The 20931-nt window shown below is 51.9% G+C and overlaps 1 protein-coding gene across 1 annotated transcript; it reads left to right on the top strand.

Annotated features, from left to right (window-relative positions):
* The first annotated feature begins 220 nt into the window (after window positions 1-220).
* TAOK2 (TAO kinase 2) lies at window positions 221-20888 on the top strand. The gene is made up of 19 exons (XM_081088942.1): window positions 221-958; window positions 4096-4262; window positions 4434-4505; window positions 4600-4701; window positions 5181-5226; window positions 5354-5450; window positions 5610-5723; window positions 5826-5917; window positions 9455-9548; window positions 9648-9729; window positions 10495-10662; window positions 10830-11090; window positions 11285-11446; window positions 13054-13419; window positions 13500-13703; window positions 14857-15096; window positions 18215-18427; window positions 19380-19562; window positions 19646-20888. The coding sequence occupies exons 2-19, from the start codon at window positions 4131-4133 to the stop codon at window positions 20165-20167; spliced, it is 3150 nt and encodes a 1049-aa protein (XP_080945068.1). The 5' UTR covers window positions 221-958; window positions 4096-4130; the 3' UTR covers window positions 20168-20888.
* Window positions 20889-20931: the final 43 nt, after the last annotated feature.

Genomic DNA, 20931 nt, shown 5'->3' with positions numbered 1-20931 from the left:
CGCGCTGGACTCCGCCCTCCCCAAGCCTAGCCCTTCGCCCCGCCTCCCACCCGGGTCCGCGTGGCGGGGCGCGTGCGCACTCTGGCTCCCTAGCTGCCTATCTTCCAGGCCGCGGCGGTCAGGAGAGAGGGGCGGGGCCCCAGAGGAAGCGGCCCCGCCCTCTTTGGCCGGGCGTCCCTACGGCGCCTGCGCGCTCCCGCCCGGTCTCCATCTTGGAATTGGGAGGAAGAGGGAGAGGGAGACCGGGACGAGACCTGGGTTGTGGTGCGGCGAGAAGCTGAGACAGAAGAGGAGAGGGCGAGAGGGTGCCGGGACTGCCCTTAGCTACAGTCTCTCAGCTACCCCCAGGAGAGAGAAGGAGAAGGGGAGGAGGCCGGGGCGGGAGTGGGGCTGTCACTCTCCGACCCTGACGTGAGAGGGGCCATTTGGCCGGACGTCCTAGGGGTGGGCGCCCTGTCGGCGGCCGGAGACCTGGGGCTCTGGTGCTTCAGTCCTGAATTTCCGGGCTTGACCCCTCGTTTCTCCAGTCTCCGGGTATTTGCCCCACAGATTGCAGATATCCGCGACTTGGGTCCCAGCCTCTCTAAACCTGGGTCCTTATTTTACCGGGGTTCAGGGCCCTGCGGGCGGCAGTATCCGGGGTTTACTCCCCGCGCGTTCGAGTCCCAGATCAGCTCCCCCCGTTCGGCTCTCTGGGGCTCAGACCCCACAGCCAGAAACCCGGGACTCGGCAGCTGTCGCCCTCGAGGAGGAGGACTGGCCCGCGAGGTCAGACCAGGCTGTCACCCCTTCCCCTCCCGGGGAGGCTTCCCGGGCCCGCCCCTCGGGGAGGGAGAAAGACGAGGAGGAGGAGGTGGCGAGGGGAGAGGTCTCCTTGCCCCTCGCCCAGCTTGGCCGAGCCGCTGGAGGACCCCAGGAGGAGTCGGAAGCGCGGGGGCACCATAGTGACCCCTACCAGGTGAGACCCGGGGTGCAGGGACGCGGGTCCCTGTGTCTGGTATGGAGAAGAAAGGGCGCTCCTTCCTCAGCCGCCGGGCCTGCGGAGGGCCTCGCCTCGGGAGGGGGAAGCCCCGCGGGGCAGTGGTCAGCCTCTGACGAGCCTTGCCTGCTGCTGCCACCGCTTCCCCTTTCTCGTCCCTTCATTATGTCTGTCTGATGGGGCCTCAGGTGACGGGTCTCTGCTGTCACCGGGCGTCACGCCCTGGGGGTGTGAGCTCATCGGATGGGTTTGCCCCCTTCTGATCCTCCCCGTTAGCTGTGCCCCCACAGTCACCTCCTCTGCCTTATTGTAGCCTGTTAACTGGCTGGTCTGGGGTGGGGGTCCCCACGTCTCTGAGCCCCATGGTCGGTCTGCTGCTCCGTGTTTTAGGCATGGCCCGGTTGGGCCTCTTGTCCTTTCAAGGAAGTGTGTGTGTGTGTGTGTGTGTGTGTGTGTGTGTGTGCATTTGTGTTTGGCGATGCCTGGCAGTATTTCCCCCAGCTATGTCGTGAGAATCTCATACAGTTGTCAGCGATCTATCGTTTACAAAGTGTTGTACACCCATTTTCTCACGTGACCCCCTCCCCCTTCACCCTTTTTTAAAAGTATATGTTTTTATTGATTTTTGGAGAGAAAGGGAGAGGGAGAAAAACACCGATGTGAGAGCAAAGCACATGAGAGGGAAGCATCTCTCTATAGGCTGCCTCCTGTATGCCCCCCGCTGGGTCTTGAGCCCACACCCGGGGCACGTGCCCTGACCAGGAATTGAACTGGCAACCTTTCATTTCCACATGGGCTGGGGCCCCCTTTGTCCCTTCATTGCTATCTCCCCATTCTACAGTTGAGAATATTAAGGCCCGGAGAGGTTGCCCAAGGTCACTCAGTGGCAGAATCAGGACTTGAGTTGTGGTAAGATTTAAGAATGGGAGGAAGAAGAGCTTCCTTGTTTGGGAGGGCTGTACTCAGGAGCTTTTCCAGACGGGAGGGAGGCTCTGGCGCCTACCTCTGCCTCATGATTTTTCTCTGCACTCTGACCTTCATCTTTACTGTGATCCCAGCCTTTGGCCTGGGCTCCTCAGAGGGCCCTCTCTTCTGACAAATGGTGTCTCTTCGTAGTTAAAGCCAAGCTGCTGGGGTGGGATGTCCCCAAAGTATTAAAACCTTGTGGTGACCCTGGAGGCATGGAAGGAAAAATCCATATGCCAATTGTCCGCATAGTGTTCCTAAGTATGGGATCTCGTTAAAAATTTCACAACAGCCCTCTGCTCTCATTCATTTTCCTGAAAAGACCAACTCTGAGGAACGTACCAAAGCCCTGTTGCTGTATATTTTGGGTGAATGTACTACTGGTAGTGTGGGGATAGACGGTCTTGGATTTCCTCGTCTGCAGAATGGAGCTAACATGGTCCATTTTAGAAGGTGGTTCTGATGTAGCGCAGATCTTAGTCGTCGTTCAAACGTCCGATGTTATTTGAGGAAGAGGCCCCATGTCCTGTGGCCTAGGGTTCTGTGTTGGCATTCTTGGTTGAGAGCTGGTAAAGAGGTCAAGAAGATCCCCTTGGCAGGTTGTGAGCTCCTGCCTTTGTGTGTGGTTGTGTGGTTGGGGTGAGGGGTGCTTGGCAGGAGAATGGAGAAAGGGCCTGCTTTGAGCAGCCTGGGAGCTGCTGAGGGCCATCAATCTCCAGGCTATTCTGAGCCCTCTGCACCCTGGGGCCACTAGCATGAGCTGGGCTTGCTTCTTGCCCACCAGCTTCCAGTTGAGCTGAGGAGACAAAATTAACAACACAATAGGAAACAATGCATGACAATATAATTACATGCTAGATTGGTAGGCTCTTTAAGGAGCTAGAACTGCCCTGGGAGTCCAGCTCTGCTGAAGGCTTTTTTGTGCCTGAATTCCAACAAGTGCTTAGTCAGGAGTTTGGCCTGGAATCCCCTTGTGGGTGTGGGTGTGTGTGGGGGGGGGTTGGGGGGGGGGGTCTTGGCTTTGATGCTGGAGTTTCTCTGGATGTTTGGCTGGGTGCTCTAGCAGTTCTCCCTAAGCACTGAGTGATCAAGGAAAGCTTCCTGTAGGAGGTGGCTAGGCTTGTAGTGAGTTGCTTAGAGAGGAATGAGCACACAGGCCTGACTGGAGAGGAGAAGGTCCTGTTCTCTGACCTTGGAGAAGTCCTCTTTCCTTTCTATGCCTCAGTGGCCCCATCTGTGAAATGGTGATCATGAGCCTGCCCTGCTTATTTTACGGTGCTGTTTTGAAAGCACAGTGATAGAAGACCGGTTTTGGGAAAGTCATTTAACCTTCCTGAGCCTGTTTCCTCATCTGCAAAATAAGGGTACCAGTAATAACCTCATAAGGTTATGTGTGGTGGGGATTGAATGAGAGGTAATGCATGTAAGGTGTTGCTACGCATGCTCAATAAATGTTATTTGTACACCGTAAATGCCCTGTATCTGTGTGTGATGCCTATGCAATTGGGCTGGACAGAAAAGGTAGCCCAGATCGCAGAGCCATTTCTCTCCCTGTCCTTCCTACTTTAGATCTCCCTGCCACAGTGTCCCTAGCCCTTTTTGAGAATGAGTCTTCTGGCCCCTCTGGGCCAGTACCCACTTCTAACAATGGCCGGATTTCCACTGCCTCCGGCCTGGCCATTTCCTGCTCTCTTCAGAGTGTGAGAGGTTGAGGGAGGAGGGGGCCTCAAAGCTAAGAGGAATGGGAAGGTGCCTGGAAATCTGGACTGTGGGACTTGGGGGACAGGACCCTTGGGGATTTGGGGGTCTGGCTGGAAGGCAGAATCTTTTATTCTTGACGGAGGAAGTAGGGATTATAGGGAAATGGAGCTTGTTGAGGTCTGAGGAGGGTGGTAAGAATGCTTAGCTCCCACTCTTCCTAGCTGTTTTAGGGACTCTGGCCCTGTGGCCCATTCTTTGATTCTCAGGGCAAGTTCTTTTTTCTTTTTTCTTTTCTTTCTTTTTTTTGAGCTTTAATGTTGTTCCTAATCTCCCCATACCCTTCCTCAGCAGTGCCTCCCCCTCATCAGGGAACTAGGAAGGAGAAGGCAGAAACTTGGGCCCCTTCCTCTCTCTGACAGCCCATCCTTGGCCCCATTTCCATTCTCCAGGTCAGGCCCCACTCTCAGGGCCCTCAGGGGCCACCATGCCAGCTGGGAGCCGGGCTGGGAGCCTGAAGGACCCTGATGTGGCTGAGCTCTTTTTCAAGGATGACCCTGAAAAGCTCTTCTCTGACCTTCGGGAAATTGGCCATGGCAGCTTTGGAGCTGTGTACTTCGTGAGTTGGGGCTTGGGAGGGTAGGGCAGGGATGGGGGCTGCATTCTCCCCGCTGTGGACCTCCAAGTAGCTCTCTATACTACACCACGCCCTCTCCTACTGTGCCAGCAAGTCTTCTCGCTGCCCAGTTCTCACTGGGTGCCTTCACCACCTTCTGGTCTGGTCTTCTAGGCCCGGGATGTCCGGAATAATGAGGTGGTGGCCATCAAGAAGATGTCCTACAGTGGGAAGCAGTCTAATGAGGTGGGTCAGACTTAACAAGAACGGGTTGGGGGTAGGAGACTCCTCTCTCAAGATGCAGACTGAGTAAGTCTCTGCTCCCCCTGACGCCTCCCAGAAGTGGCAGGACATCATCAAGGAGGTTCGGTTCCTGCAGAAGCTCCGGCATCCCAATACCATTCAGTACCGGGGCTGTTACCTGAGGGAACACACGGCTTGGGTGAGCTGGCCCCTGTCTCTGGCCTGATCTTTGCCCCTCTCAGGCCCATCCTTATCTTGGTCTAGTCTCTTAGGTGGGCTCTGTTTGGAGTGCTGGTGTGGGAATCTTGGGAAGGAGTGAGTCTCTCCCAGCCTTTTTATCTCTCAGACAAAGCCATGAGCAGCAGTGTCTGCCCAGAAGGAGAGGCTGGTTTGAAGGGTGACATAGACTGTTAGCAGTTGGAACAAGGGCACATGGGTTGGAAGAGCTGGAATGGAGATTGGAGCTTTGAAGGGATTCAGGTGGGAGAGGCTCTGACTCTAGGGACTCTTCCACCACCCCCTCATTTTCTCAGTTGTCCTTCCTCCCTGTCATTACCCTCGGGGCATTGCCTGAGTGGAGGATAGAGCAAGGAAGCTCTCTATTTTGGATCTCTGCCCAAGAGAGATGGGCCAGGGGTGGCCAGTTCCGCTGATCTCTGACCCTTGACCCTTCCTTAGCTGGTGATGGAGTATTGCCTGGGCTCAGCTTCTGACCTTCTAGAAGGTAAGTAACTCTGTCACAGTGGAAGAAGGGAGAAGAGCAGAGAAGCTGTAGGGGAAGGGTTAAGGGAAACTTGTTCCAGTCTCACCCTTGGTCTCCCTCAGCTTGACGTTTTTCCCTCACTCCCTAGTGCATAAGAAGCCCCTTCAGGAGGTGGAGATTGCAGCTGTGACCCACGGGGCCCTTCAGGGCCTGGCTTATCTGCATTCCCACAACATGATCCATAGGTACAAGCAGCACCGATGATGTCTGGGAGGGAGGGGGAGTGCTCACTACACCACTCTACATTTAGCTGGGCTACAAGCCTTCTTGGAACTTGGTGCTATAGTCCCCACCCAGCCTTCCTGAGATGCATGTCTTATTCCTGTGCTTTGCTTCTTTGGCAGGGATGTGAAGGCTGGAAACATCCTGCTATCAGAGCCAGGCTTGGTAAAGCTGGGGGACTTCGGCTCCGCATCCATCATGGCACCTGCCAACTCCTTTGTGGGCACCCCATACTGGTGAGTGGGAGTGGTGGTGATTGGAGAGACCTGCCAGAAAGTTGGGAGCAGGAGTTGGCAGGATCTGGGCAGGTAATTAGTCTCTTTCGTCTGAACTCCTAGGATGGCTCCGGAGGTGATCCTGGCAATGGATGAAGGGCAGTATGATGGCAAGGTGGATGTCTGGTCATTGGGGATAACGTGCATTGAGCTGGGTAAGGATATCCTCCACTCTGCTCCCTCCATCCTCTTTTTCCTTCATTCCCTTCTCTTTCTCTTATTATCCCCATACGATACCATCCTTTTAGGTCTCCAGGCTTCTGCTCATTTTGACTCTACCCTTGCTTTCCAATACAGGCAGCTGTCAAATTCTGCCAATTTTTTATTTGTTTATTTTATTTTTGTTAATCCTCACCCAAGGATATTTTTCCCTTGATTTTTATTTTTATTAGTTTGTTGTTGTTGTTGTTTTAATTTTTATTATTTTTTTAATCAGAGAGGAAGGGAGAGGGAGAGAGAGATAGAAACATCAATGATGAGAGAATTATTGATTGGCTGCCTCCTGCACGCCCCCCACTGGAGATCAAGCCCGCAACCTGGGCATGTGCCCTTGACCGAAATCGAACCTGGGACCTTTCAGTCCGCAGGCCGATGCTCTATCCACTGAGCCAAACCAGCTAGGGCTCCATTGATTTTTAGAGAGTGGAAGGGAGAGAGAGAGACAGAGAGAAACATTGATGTGAGAGAGACACATCAATTGGTTGCCTCCTACATGCACCCCAACCTGGGCCGGGGAACCTACAACCGCTGTACATGCCCTTGACCAGAATTGAATCTGGGACCCTTCAGTCTGTGGGCTGATGCTCTATCCACTGAGCCAAACTGGCTCGTGCAAATTCTGCCAGTTTTTATACCTAAAGATTTCATAGCATTCATCTCTTCTAATACTCTAGTTCTAAACTTTTTTTTTTAGCGCAGACTGTGTACCATGTATGTGCTAGTAGGTTCTGGGAGTATAGCAGTGAATAAGGCTCCTGCCTTCATGGAATTTATATTCAAGTTGGGAAAACAGGCATGTTTTCTTTTAATGTAGTAAGAGCTGAATGGGGGAGTTAAAGGAATAGTACAACTCTAAAACAAGGGATATGACCTAGTTCAGAGGCTGAGGAAGGTCTCCTTGTAGCAGAGATAGCTAAATGGAACCACAAGGCAAATAGTAGTTAGCTGTTTGAAGACTGTAGGGAAGAGCGTTCAGACAGGTAAGAGCAGGCATGGGGAGCTGAAACTAGTTTCAGTTATTTGAAATAATGCAGTAAAGAGCAGTGAGTGATACGGACAGAGTTAGGCTCCAGTGAGTTCATAATGCCTTGAAGCCATGTCAAGATTCTCATACTTGTCAGCCTGCACTATTGAAACAACTATTTAATGAGGTAATGTTTGTAAGACCTCCAACAGGGTGCCAGACATAGACTAGTTGTCCCAAGAAAGAGATGCTGTTGCCCTAGCACAGGGGTCCTCAAACTACGGCCCGCGGGCCACATGCAAATACAAATATTGTATTTGTTCCCGTTTTGTTTTTTTTACTTCAAAATAAGATATGTGCAGTGTGCATAGGAATTTGTTCATAGTTTTTTTTTAAACTATAGTCCGGCCCTCCAACGGTCTGAGGGACAGTGAACTGGCCCCCTGTTTAAAAAGTTTGAGGACCCCTGCCCTAGCAGGTTTGGCTCGGTGGATAGAGCATTGGCCCGTGGACTGAAGGGTCGTGGCTTCTATTCCAGTCAAGGGCACGTACCTGGGTTGCAGGCGCAATCACCGGCTCTGGTAAGGGCCCATGTGGGAGGCAACCAATGAATATCTTTCTCATATTGATGTTTTTCTCTCTGTGTCTCTCCCCTCCCTTCCACTCTCTAAAAATCAATGGAAAAATATCCTCAGGTGAGGATTAACAAACAAACAAACAAAAAAGAAAGATGCTGTTAGTTATTCTTATAAGCAACTTCCTGCAGTGATCTTTCCTACTGCCAGTCTCTCCTATGTCACAGACATCTGCTTAAGCTCTGTTGTTTCACTCCCTTCCTCAGAGCCAGCAGTGGCTCTCTGTTGCTTTCAGTTCTGAAGTCATATCCATCTTTTCTTACACCAAGCTAAAGACTGCTTCCTAAAACCTGGCTTTCCTCTTCAGGAGCGCCACCCCGGTGTGCCAAGTACTTTTCCACTTTCTTGCCTTGATTTCTTTTGTGTCCACTGCCCAAGGAGAGAAATTTGTACATGGCCATCTCTGCATGTCTACATTTACCATTTGAGGCTGCAAGCAGACAGGTTATGCAAAGATGTGAAGCAGGCCAGGAATAAGAAAAATCCAGAGCTGTCCATTTTATTCCTAGTTTTGGTAGAGACATAGGTACAGAGAAATATTTCTCTACAATTAAAAAAAAAATCACACACAAAAAACACACATCAATCTTGATAAATGGCAACTGATAGTCAGGATCAGAGAAGCAAACTGGAGATTGCTATTGCTTATCTCCAGCTCATTGTTATGCAGGAATTTAGGCTCTAATTCACCAGATCTAAGTTGTTGTTTTTTTTTTTTTAATATATTTTATTGATTTTTCACAGAGAGGAAGGGAGAGAGATAGAGAGTTAGAAACATCGATGAGAGAGAAACATCGATCAGCTGCCTCCTGCACATCTCCCACTGGGGATGTGCCTGCAACCCAGGTACATGCCCTTGACCGGAATCGAACCTGGGACCTTTCAGTCCACAGGCCGACGCTCTATCCACTGAGCCAAACCGGTTTCGGCAAGATCTAAGTTTTTAAGATAAGCTGGAGAGTTAGATTATTATTATTATTTGTTATGTGGAATTTAATTTAAAAATCACTATGTGGGCCAAAAACATAAACAACATAAAACATTTGACTGAGGCCGAAACCGGTTTGGCTCATTGGATAGAGCGTCGGCCTGCGGACTGAGAGGTCCCAGGTTCGATTCCGGTCAAGGGCATGTACCTGGGTTGCGGGCATATCCCCAGTAGGAGATGTGCAGGAGGCAGCTGATCGATGATTCTCTCTCATCGATGTTTCTAACTCTCTATCTCTCTCCCTTCCTCTCTGTGAAAAATCAATAAAATATATTTTAAAAAAAACACAAAACATTTGACTGAGCTACTTGGGGCTCCTGGCTTGCAATTTCTCATCTAAGTCTAGCTCCAATATCCCTTTTTCCAAAAGACCTTCCCTGAATTCCCTGCAAATGTACCAGCGGGAAGGCCCACCACACACCCAGCTTCCCAGCCATTTACCTGTCTCCCTCTTGTGCCAGCTAACAGTTTGAACTTGATATTATTTGTCCAGCCCTATTTAATCTTTCTGTCAGACTGGAAGTTCGTTGAGGACAGGACCTATTTCTTGTTTTTCTTTGCCTTCCCCATAATACTTAGCAAGCTTTTTGCTCTCATTTGCCACCTAATAAATAATAATTTGGCTGATAACTGAATGTGCTTTCTTCTGCCTTCTTTGGTGCTTTTGCATGTGTTATTTTATTTGATCTCTACTTCACCTTGTGCAGGTGAAAGGATGGGTGTTGCATTTTCCAGAGGGAGAGCATTGAGATTATGTGAATTGCTCAGAGTCATGCAGCCAAGAAGTCAGGGAGCTGGAGTGTGAACCCAAATCTTCTGATTTCCGTTCCAGTCTCCTCTGCCCACTGCCATCTCTCACTTTCTCCCACTTGACCTTTCTCTGTAGCGGAACGGAAACCACCACTGTTTAACATGAATGCGATGAGTGCCTTATACCACATTGCACAGAATGAGTCCCCTGTGCTCCAGTCAGGACACTGGTAAGGGCTTGGGTCCCTGGGCCCAGGGGTTAGGCCACAGGGTAAGGCTGCCTGACTCATCCCTTCCTCACCCCTCCCTCACCCTCCTGTGACTACTAGGTCTGAGTACTTCCGGAATTTTGTCGACTCCTGTCTTCAGAAAATCCCTCAAGACAGACCAACCTCAGAGGTTCTTCTGAAGGTGAGGACTCACTGGCCTAGGATTCTTCTAGAACTGTAGCTTGTTTGAGGTACAAGAAACCCCTCAATGAAATTAGTGATTCCCACCCAAAACTTCATTTATTAATTCCCACCCCCTCCCTGTTACCCCATGGACTCTGTTGTTCGATTTTGTCTACCAGACTGCCTTTATTAAGTAATAATTTGTTTTCCCATCTTTTATTAATCAAAGATGTATATAATTGCGAGCCAGGACTTCTGGTCAGCATGTGATAACCAGGGTTACTACACTGATCTGATGTAAATCAAGCCAAAAGCCTGTGTAGCCTTGTCATGGGTAAATGTATGATTTCCCTTAGGTGTTTTTTGACTTAACAAAAGTAGAGGGGCCCTATTCCCTTCACAGATCCACGGGGGCCTAAGGAGCCCTGGTTGGGAACTGACATAGATTGTCTAGTTTGACAGTCGTTTTGTTATTGTGGGATACCTTATGAGGCCCAGAGAGGCCTCATGACGTGTCCGTGGACATGCAGCACTTTGATAAGTGGACCTGGACTGGAATCCAGATGTGACTGGTCTTGCCTGTCAGCCATGGGTGAAGGAATAAGAGACGGGAGAGTGGGTGGTGGAAATTAATGTGGGAGGAAGTGTTGGGACAAGCCAGCATCCACCCATGAGGACCTGGGTCCCAGGGGATTGCCTCAGGCTAGAGGGAACGCCAGCACCCATAGGATATTGAGGGTCGTGGGGGTGCTTGGCAGCAAGCCTCAGTGTCCTCTTTCCCCAGCACCGCTTTGTGCTCCGGGAGCGGCCACCCACGGTCATTATGGACCTGATTCAGAGGACCAAGGACGCTGTGCGGGAGCTGGACAACCTGCAGTACCGCAAGATGAAGAAGATACTGTTCCAAGAGGCACCCAATGGCCCTGGTGCTGAAGCCCCGGAGGAGGAGGAGGTGACCAGCTTGCCCTGCCACCCTTTACCACCATGTACTTGCCTCGTAGCAGCTGCTTGGCCCCCTTACCCATCCCTCCTCACACCCACTGTCTCCTTGTGCTGCCTCCATGTACACACCCCTTGTTCTTCCCCTTCCCCGCCCAACAGCCTACGCCCTGTCTACAGGAGGCGGAGCCCTACATGCACCGAGCTGGGACGCTGACCAGTCTAGAGAGTAGCCACTCAGTGCCCAGCATGTCCATCAGCGCCTCTAGTCAGAGCAGCTCAGTCAACAGCCTAGCAGATGCTTCAGACAATGAGGAGGAAGAAGAGGAAGAGGAAGAGGAGGAAGAAGAGGAGGAAGGCCCTGAAGCCCGGGAGATGGCCATGATGCAGGAGGGGGAACACACAGTCACCTCCCACAGTTCCATCATCCACCGGCTGCCGGTATGCAGCTCACCCTGAGTAGGCCTGACAGTGGAAAGACCCAACCCCAGCTCTTCAGCTCAGGCATCGTCTGGGTTCCCTTCTCTCCCGCCCAAGCATGACTCCCTCTTCTCTAAATCTGACTGGGTCTGCAAGGAACTCCCTGTGGGCCCAGTGGCCTCTGAGCCTGGGTATCCTTCCCACCTTTCCTCCAGGGCTCTGACAACCTATATGATGACCCCTACCAGCCAGAGCTGACCCAGGGCCCTCTCCAGCAGCCTGCAGCCCCAGCTCCCACTTCTACCACCTCTTCTGCCCGCCGCCGGGCCTACTGCCGCAACCGGGACCACTTTGCCACCATCCGTACTGCCTCCCTGGTAAGTGCAGCCATTCTCCCTCGGGCCAGAGGGCCCAATCATCTAAGTCCAGAAATGATTTTCTCCTATGGCACATGGTTAAGTTCAAATTCTACCCTCGCTTATGGTAGCTGTCTCTTGCCTTTTCTTCACTTCAACCTCCAGGGGATTGGCCACATTGGCTATTCCTAGCTTGGCAGACTCTTACTCCGTTTTTGTGGCTGGGCTTAAATCATGTCTCCTTGGGTGCCTTCCCAGGCCCCTGGCCAATTGGATGCTCCTGAACAGCATTATGACAGATGTGCTGGATTCTGTGTTTGTGGAGGGCTAGGGTGGTGGTCAGGCATCTGCCTCATACCAGTGATTGGCTCTCAGGTTCACATACATGCCTATATTTGACCCGGCTCCTCTGGGAGGGAGCCAGGATGATCCCATTTGAGAGGTGAGGCAGCCATGACTCAGAGGCCTGCTTGCCTGAGGCACTGCCCTAGCATTGTTGATGGTTGTCAAATTCTGTAAGCAGATGTTGGTCCTTTCCTAACATTAAGTCATAGCAGTGTTTTCCCAGTTGACAGGGAAAAGTGGGTAGACATTTAGATTACATTCCTGCTTAGCTGCAAGCACCAACAGCCCCTTACTTGGTCTAGTGATCTCTGCATGTGGTTGGTTCTGTTAGGTCAGCTCTTCAAATCCAGTGATGCTTGGTTCTTTGTGATACTGTGCAGAGAAATCTGTGACTTCCAGGGTATTGGCCACCTGGACAATGGACCTGAGCTCAAATCTCAGCTGAGGACATCCAGTCCCAGTGTTCTTGTTATTCCAACATCTCATGGCCCAGATCCAGTTCTGAACTTAGGCTATAATGATCCTCAGTGTTTGCTGAAGGAGAACGAAGCCAATACTTAGTGGTTCACAGTGTTCTAGACACTAGTACGTACTAGTGTATCCCAGTTAATCTCCACAGCCCTCTCTGAGGAGGTGTTATGGCCCATTTAATAGACAAGGAAACTGAGGTTTAGCAACCTTAACTTGCATGAGGTCACATGGTTAGTAAGTGGCAGAGCTGGGACAGGGACCCAGGTCTGTATGATTACTCTCTTTTTGTTGTTATTAATCCTCACCTGAGGATATTTTCCCATTGATTTTTAGAGAGAATGGAAGAGAGGGGAAGAGACAGAGAAAAACATTGATGTGAGAGAAATACATCAGTTGGTTGCCTCCCGCACTCACCCTGAGCAAGGCCAGGGATCGAGCCCGCAACTTAGGTCTGCGTCCTTGACCAGAATCGAACCTGGGACCCTTCATTCCATAGGCTGACGCTCTGTCTACTGAGCCAAACCGGCCTGGACTGTATGATAACTCTTTTGAACTAATCTGAACTGTCCTACTTTTACACCGGGCCCTGTGCTCAGTACCTTTTATTATCTCATCAACCTGTGAAGTCAGTTATATTGTCATTATCCAGTTGAGGGCTCAGAGAGGTTGTGTGTGAGGAAGGTACCAAATGTGCGAATTAAACCCATGACTCTAAAACCCATGTTCTTTCTTCATGGAGCACGAAGACTGTGTGTGCTAATAAAATGGGGGCCAAGGCTGAGCCTTTCTTCTCATCCTCTCTCCTGCCCCAGGTCAGCCGTCAGATCCAGGAGCATGAGCAGGACTCAGCTCTGAGGGAGCAGCTAAGTGGCTATAAGCGGATGCGACGACAGCACCAGAAACAGCTGCTGGCCCTGGAGTCACGGCTGAGGGGTGAACGTGAGGAGCATAGTGCACGGCTGCAGCGAGAGCTTGAGGCACAGCGGGCTGGCTTCGGGGCTGAGGCAGAAAAGCTGTCACGGCGGCACCAGGCCATCGGTGAGAAGGAGGCACGAGCTGCCCAGGCTGAGGAACGAAAGTTCCAGCAGCACATCCTTGGGCAGCAGAAGAAGGAGCTGGCTGCCCTGCTGGAGGCGCAGAAGCGAACCTACAAACTTCGGAAGGAGCAACTAAAGGAGGTGGGATAGGCTCCCGCAGTGGATAGGGCCTGCTGGTGAAAGAGGCAGTCCCTGACCACCCTGCTCTCCCCACTGCCCAGGAGCTTCAGGAGAACCCCAGCACACCCAAGCGGGAGAAGGCTGAGTGGCTCTTGCGGCAGAAGGAGCAGCTACAGCAGTGCCAGGCGGAAGAGGAGGCAGGGCTGCTACGGCGGCAGCGCCAATACTTTGAGTTGCAGTGTCGCCAGTATAAGCGCAAAATGCTGCTGGCTCGTCATAGCCTGGACCAAGATCTGCTGCGAGAGGTGGGTCACCCCATTCCCCTCCTGGATTCCAGACATCCTTTCAAAATAAATACATAGCCCTAACCGGTTTGGCTCAGTGGACTGGCCTGAGGACTGAAAGGTCCCAGGTTCGATTCCGGCGGTCAAGGGCATGTACCTTGGTTATGGGCACATCCCCAGTAGGAGGTGTGCAGGAGGCAGCTGATCGATGTTTCTAACTCTCTATCCCTCCCCCTTTCTTTCTGTAAAAAAATTAATAAAAAATATTTTAAAAAATAATAAATAAAAATTAAAATATATATGAAATCAATATATATATATAAATTGATTTCAGAGTGATATATATATAATATATATAATATAATCAATACATATATTGATATATATACACATATATATATATTGATTAGAGATATATACTATATATATATATATATATATATATATATATATAGATATATATATATATTGATTTCAGAGAGGAAGGGAAGGGGAGAGAGAAATAGAAACATCAGTGATGAGAGAATCATTGATTGGCTGCCTCCTGCATGCCCCATACTGGGAATGGAGCCCACAATCCAGGCATGTGCCCTGACAGGGAATCGAACCTCAACCTCCTGGTTCACAGGCTCAACCACTGAGCCATGCTGGCCGGGCCCAGACATCCTTTTTCATTTGCTTCACTTGTCTTTTGCCTCAGCCCACCTTCATGTTATGGTTCTGCTTCTCTTGAACACCCCTTTTGCTTCTCATGCCCACCAGAAAGACCCTGCTAGAGTTCCCTTAATATTCTGTTCCCAGCCCTAGCCCGTTTGGCTCAGTGGATAGAGCATCGGCCTGCAAACTGAAGGGTCCCAGGTTCGATTCTGGTCAAGGGCATGTGCCTTGGTTGCAGGCACATCCCCAGTGGGGGGTGTGTAGGAGACAGCTGATCGATGTTTCTCTCTCATCGATGTTTCTAACTCTCTATCCCTCTCCCTCCTCTCTGTAAAAAATCAGTAAAAAATATATATATGTTTAAAAAAAAAATTCTGTTCCCAGACCAGCCAGGAGTTTGGCTCCCTTATATCCCTCATCTTCCCACCCTCAGCTCCTTCTGCCAGAGAGTTTTGGGGCTCTCACACCAACAAGGTTTCCTAACTGGACTCTGGGCCCCGCCTCTCTTCTGCTTCAGGACTTGAACAAGAAACAAACACAGAAGGACTTGGAGTGTGCATTGCTGCTGCGGCAGCATGAGGCCACACGGGAGCTTGAGCTAAGACAGCTCCAGGCTGTACAGCGCACAAGGGCAGAGCTCACCCGCCTGCAGCACCAGACAGAGCTGGGCAACCAGCTGGAGTACAACAAGCGGCGTGAGCAAGAGTTGCGGCAGAAGCATGCGGCCCAGGTTCGCCAGCAGCCCAAGAGCCTCAAAGTACGTGCAGGCCAGCGTTCCCCGGTCCTCCCGCTCCCCATTCCTGGGGCTCTGGGACCACCCAGCACAGGCACCCCTAGAGAAGAGCATCCCTGCTCATCTGGCCAGGAGGCAGTCTTTGGCCAAAGAATTCTGGGAGAGGAGGAGCAAGCAGTTCCAGAGAGAAGGATTCTGGGAAAGGAAGGGGCCACCTTGGAACCAGAGGAGCAGAGGATTTTGGGGGAAGAATCAGGAACCCCTAGTCCCAGTCCACAAAAACATAGGTGTTTGGTTGATGAGGAAGTTTGGGGTCTTACTGAGGAGGAGATAGAGGAGCTAAGAGTCCCCTCCCTGACACCTCAGGAAAGCAACATTTTGGGCCAGGAGGCAGCTGGGGCATGGAGGTTGTGGGAGAAGGAGTATAGGAGCCTCCTGGATGAGGAATTTGAGTTTGGCTGGGTCCAAGGCCCAGCTCTGACCCCAGTCCCTGAGGAGGAGGAAGAGGAAGAAGAGGAGGAGGGGGCTCCAATTAGGACTCCGAGGGATCCTGGAGATGGCTGTCCCTCACCAGACATCCCCCCTGAACCCCCTCCAACATATCTGAGACCTGGCCCTGCTAGCCAGTTCCCTGGACTCCTGTCCCATGGCCTCCTGGCTGGCCTCTCTTTTGCAGTGGGGTCCTCCTCTGGCCTCCTGCCCCTACTACTTCTGCTGCTGCTCCCACTGCTGGCGGCCCAGGGTGGGGGTGGCTTGCAGGCCTCGCTGCTAGCCCTTGAGGTGGGGCTGGTGGGCCTGGGGGCCTCCTACCTACTTCTTTGTACAGCTCTGCATCTGCCCCCCAGTCTGTTCTTACTCCTTGCCCAGGCCACTGCACTGGGGGCTATCCTGGGTCTGAGCTGGTGCCGAGGCCTTATGGGTGTCCCTCTGGGCCTTGGGGCCGCCTGGCTCCTAGCCTGGCCAAGCCTGGTTCTACCACTGGCAGCTATGGCAGCTGGGGGCAAATGGGTGCGGCAGCAGGGACCTCAGATTCGCCGGGGCATCTCTCGGCTCTGGTTACGGGCTCTGCTGCGCCTATCCCCCATGGCCTTTAGGGCCCTACAGGGCTGTGGGGCTGTTGGGGATCGGGGTCTGTTTGCCCTCTACCCCAAGACCAACAAGGATGGCTTCCGCAGTCGACTGCCTGTCCCTGGGCCTCGGCGGAGTAATTCCCGGGCTTCCCGACACCCACTAGCCCTATTGGCAAGGTTTTGGGCCCTGTGTAAGGGCTGGAACTGGCACCTGGCACGGGCCAGCCAGGGTTTGGCCTCCCGCTTACCTCCCTGGGCTATCCACACACTGGCCAGCTGGGGCCTGCTTCGGGTTGAACGGCCCAGCCGTATTCCCCGACTACTACCACGCAGCCAGCGCAGGCTAGGGCCCCCTGCCTCCCACCAACCACCACCAGGGACTCTAGCTGGGCGGAAATCCCGAACCCGTCAGTCCCGGGCCCTGCCTCCCTGGAGGTGACCAACTCTGGCGTTTCATCAGCCCGAATCTAGAGCATTGAGCACTTTATCTCCCACTACTCAGCGAAGATTCTGCAGGCCCAGTCCTCCCTTTCATCCCTCCCTTCCTCAGTGTGCTCCCCCCACCCCCCACCCTTGGACCTCTAGGCAGGCAGCCCCTCCACTGGAGCTCAGAAGTTACACTTTGTGTTCTCCGGAAGCTCCGCCCCCACCTTAAGTTATTGCTGTCCTCCCGCTGTGTGTGTGCTCATCCTCACCCTCATCGACTCAGGCCTGGGGCCAGGTGTGGTGGTGGGTGGAAAGAGTCATGTGTTTTTTTTTCTCTCTTTGATTTTGTTTTTCTGTCTCCCTTCCAACCTATCCCCTTTCCCCCATCAAAAAAAGAAAAAGACAAACACAAATAAAATATCTAAGCGGAACTATACCTTTGGCCCAGGCTGCCTCTGTCTGCTTTGTCCTGCCGCCTAGCCTCCCTGGTATGCCCCAATCCAGACCCTTGGCCCCCAGTCCCATGACCTCTTCACCTCCATCTACGTTATCTCAACCCCTTTCATTCCTCAGCCTCATCCTCTCTGCCGTCAACTTTATTACATCATGACCACCACCAGCTTGGTGGTCTGGACCTCTTTGAGCTTTGACATATCTTATGCCCACAGTTCCCATTTGTGGATTCCTTAAGAGAGTCCTTAGGTTCTGGTCCTTTTGTCCTCATCCCCTGCTTTGTCTCCCAACCTGTTCCCTTTCTGGGAGCTGAATTTCTCTCCTGGCATCAGGCATTATTCTAGAGGGCTGGGGGATGGAACTGGGAACCCTGAATAGTAGGGGATGGTGAGTTTGGGGGCCAAGCAAGAGAGAATGGGGGCTGTGGAAATGGGATTGGTTGTGGGCTTGGAATGGGAGCTGAGTGTGTAAGGGGCTGTCTGGAATGTGGAAATCTGGCCAGGGTGGCAGCTGTTGGCCCATTGAACTTGTCAGGCCCTTTCTGGCCACTTCTTTGCCCCTTTGCCTTATGTGGCCTGAGATGGGGCCACCTCTTCTTATCCATTTCTCAGCTCGGTGGTTGTCCTTCCCTCCTTCCCACCCAGAGGTACTGAACCTGGGCCTTCCTCTGTCTTCGGCTGTGTTGCTCTCTTCCATGGGTGTGTTGTGTGATTTGGTTTTCTCACTCTTCTTGTACACATTCCGTATCTGCTCACATGCTTCTATCTCTAGGTAATGTTTTCTGTGCATGGTCAAAGCTTCTTGTATGCCCTCAGTACTCTAAAGATTCCAGTTCCCTGTCCATGAACTCTCCTGCTGTTTCTTGTGTTTTCCACCCAACTCTGTGAACATGCTTTCGGAACCTTGTCTTCTTTGCATCTCTTGCCCATTGAGAATCTTCCTGATCTCTCTCAACACGATCCCATCTCTCCATGTCTGTCTGTATACAGTTCCCCCCGCCCCCTCTGTCTAACATGTTTTCTGTTTCTCTCCCTCTCCCTGTCTCTGTTTCTGTCTCTTCCTCTCTCTCTCTTTTCCCCTTCTCCCCTGATTGTTCCTCCTCCTCCTGTTCCTCCTCCTCCTGTTCTTCCTCTTCCTCCTCTCCCTCTTCCTCTCCCCTGCCCCCATTTCCCCTCGGTCCATCCACTGCGTAGTCTAAGGAGCTGCAGATCAAGAAGCAGTTCCAGGAGACGTGTAAGATCCAGACTCGGCAGTACAAGGCTCTGCGGGCACACTTGCTGGAGACTACGCCTAAAGCTCAGCACAAGAGCCTCCTTAAGCGGCTTAAGGAAGAACAGACCCGGAAGCTGGCAATCCTAGCTGAACAATACGACCAGTCCATCTCAGAGATGCTCAGCTCACAGGCGGTGAGGCCTGGGGTCCAGAGAAGGGAGCATGGCGGAGAGTGGCCTCCATTTCCCACTGGGTTATGGGCCCTGAAAGCAGGGGAGGGGGTGGATAGAGAAGGGGCTTTTTGTTCCTGGAAAACCTCAGATCTCTCCCACTGTTGGTATTCTCTGCAATGGTTTTATTCTCTCGCTTGAGTATTTTCTTAAGGTCTTGACAAAGCCAGCCTGCCTATTCTACCAAGAACCACCAAGGAAAGTGTGGCTGTAATTTTTCCTTGAGCCTGAGTTAGTTTAATGTGTGAATAGAAAATCAAAATGTTTGTAGCCTTCAGGCCAATTTCCTGATTTGTGGAGGATTTTGAAGGTTGCTGTTCTAAAAGTGATCACACATAAGTAACATGGAATGGGTCACTTAAATATACACATGGTGTAAAAAGTAACACTATTCATTGCCATTTTTTTACCCAATCCCACTTTTCAGAATTATTGTTAATAATTCATCATACTAGATTATTTCCTATGCATATTAAAGTTACATAAAATTTTTAAACAAGAATGAATCATATTTTACATACTATTCTTTAACTTTTTTCCACCTAATATTTCTTGGACCTCTTCCCATGTCAGTACACATATCTCATTTTTTTTTTTAACAGCATAGAATTATCCATGGTATGAATATACCATAATTTATTTAACCCATCCCTTATTGGTGGACATTTAGGTTGTTTCCAGTATATTGCTATTACAACGCTTCAATGAACACCTTCGAGCACATGTGCAAGTATACCTTGGGGATAAATTCCTGGAAGTGTAATTGCTGTGTCACAGGGTATGACGACCTTTCATTTTGGTAGATGTTGACACTGGCTGCTTCTTGAAACCTTAGGGCCCAGGCCTACCTGGGGCAGGGGAGGATTGTGGGGGTAGGGGAGAAGGCCCCTTAAAATTAGTTCTTCCTATTTTCCAGCTGCGGCTTGATGAGACCCAAGAGGCAGAGTTCCAAGCCCTTCGGCAGCAGCTTCAACAGGAACTGGAGCTACTCAATGCTTATCAGAGTAAGATCAAGATTCGCACGGAGAGTCAACACGAGAGGGAGTTGCGAGAGCTGGAACAGAGAGTAGCTCTGAGGCGGGCACTGCTAGAGCAGCGGGTAAGAGGGCTTGGCCTCCAGGATGGGGTGGGCAGTCCTCTCTAACCCTCACTGGACTCTCTAATCTCTTCTGGGTGTTCCAGGTGGAAGAGGAGCTGCTGGCCCTGCAAACAGGGCGTTCTGAACGAATCCGGAGTTTGCTCGAGCGGCAGGCCCGTGAGATCGAGGCTTTCGATGCTGAGAGCATGAGGCTGGGTTTCTCCAGTATGGCTCTGGGAGGCATTCCAGCCGAGGCTGCTGCCCAGGGCTATCCCGCTCCTCCCCCTGCTCCTGCCTGGCCCTCCCGCCCTGTTCCCCGTTCAGGAGCACACTGGAGCCATGGCCCTCCTCCACCTGGCATGCCCCCCCCAGCTTGGCGTCAGCCCTCTCTGCTGGCTCCCCCAGGTCCCCCAAACTGGCTGGGGCCCCCAGCACAGAGTGGGACACCCCGTGGTGGAGCCCTGCTACTGCTAAGAAACAGCCCCCAGCCCCTGCGACGGGCAGCCTCGGGGGGCAGTGGCAGTGACAATGTGGGCCCACCTGCTGCCGCAGTGCCTGGGCCTCTGAGCCGCAGCACCAGTGTCGCTTCCCACATCCTCAATGGCTCCTCCCACTTCTATTCCTGAAGTGCAAGGTGGATCAGCAGATGGAGGGGCAGGGGCAGGGTTGGGTGGAGCCTGATTCTGGAGGGCTTATAAGCTTGAGGCCCACCCAAGGGTGGGGGACAGGATGTTAGTTCCAGCTCCCCTCAAACCTCATCTCATGAGCTTCTTGGGCTGGCCAGTGGCCCAGGGTCAGCTTGGGCATAGGTTCCTCAAGGCTGACTAGGAGCCCCTGCCTCCCCACCATGGTGCCAGGGTCTCTCTCCACCACCGCCTTGGAAAAGGAGGGAGATGTTTGTGTCAAATATTCATCTAGTCCCCTGGGGGAGGGGAAGGGTGGGTCTAGATATATTCAGAGAACTATACTACTCCCTGCATTGGGGCCATGGATTGGGGACGCCAGGCCCCCGCAGACCTGGGATGTGACAGATCAAGTCTGGGGGTCGGGTGGGGAGTACGGGAGGAAAGGGCCTTCTTAGGAAGAAGGATAAGGATGGGGTCTTGGGGTCAGGATGCCTGGGTCTCTCCATTCTCCTGTTGCCGTCTGAAGTCCTGTGCCGTCTTGTCTTTTTTTTTTTTTTTTTTTTTTTTAATTGAGATCAGAGCTGGGGCAGGGGAACAAGGGAAGGACCTTGGAAGGGGCTGCTCCCAGGTCTGGGGGCAGTCATGGCAGCCCCTCCCAGCTACGGGGCTGGCACAGAGCCCCATGGCAAGCTTTTAATAAACTGTTGGTTATTCTAACAGACCCCAGGACTCATGCTTTCTAAGCTGTGTATTTAGGACTGTTC

The sequence above is a fragment of the Myotis nattereri genome, assembly GCF_964212035.1.
Source record: "Myotis nattereri genome assembly, chromosome: 4".
Lineage (NCBI taxonomy): Eukaryota > Metazoa > Chordata > Mammalia > Chiroptera > Vespertilionidae > Myotis > Myotis nattereri.
The sequence above is the reverse complement of the archived record's forward strand: the minus strand, read 5'-3'. Positions and strand labels throughout refer to the sequence as shown.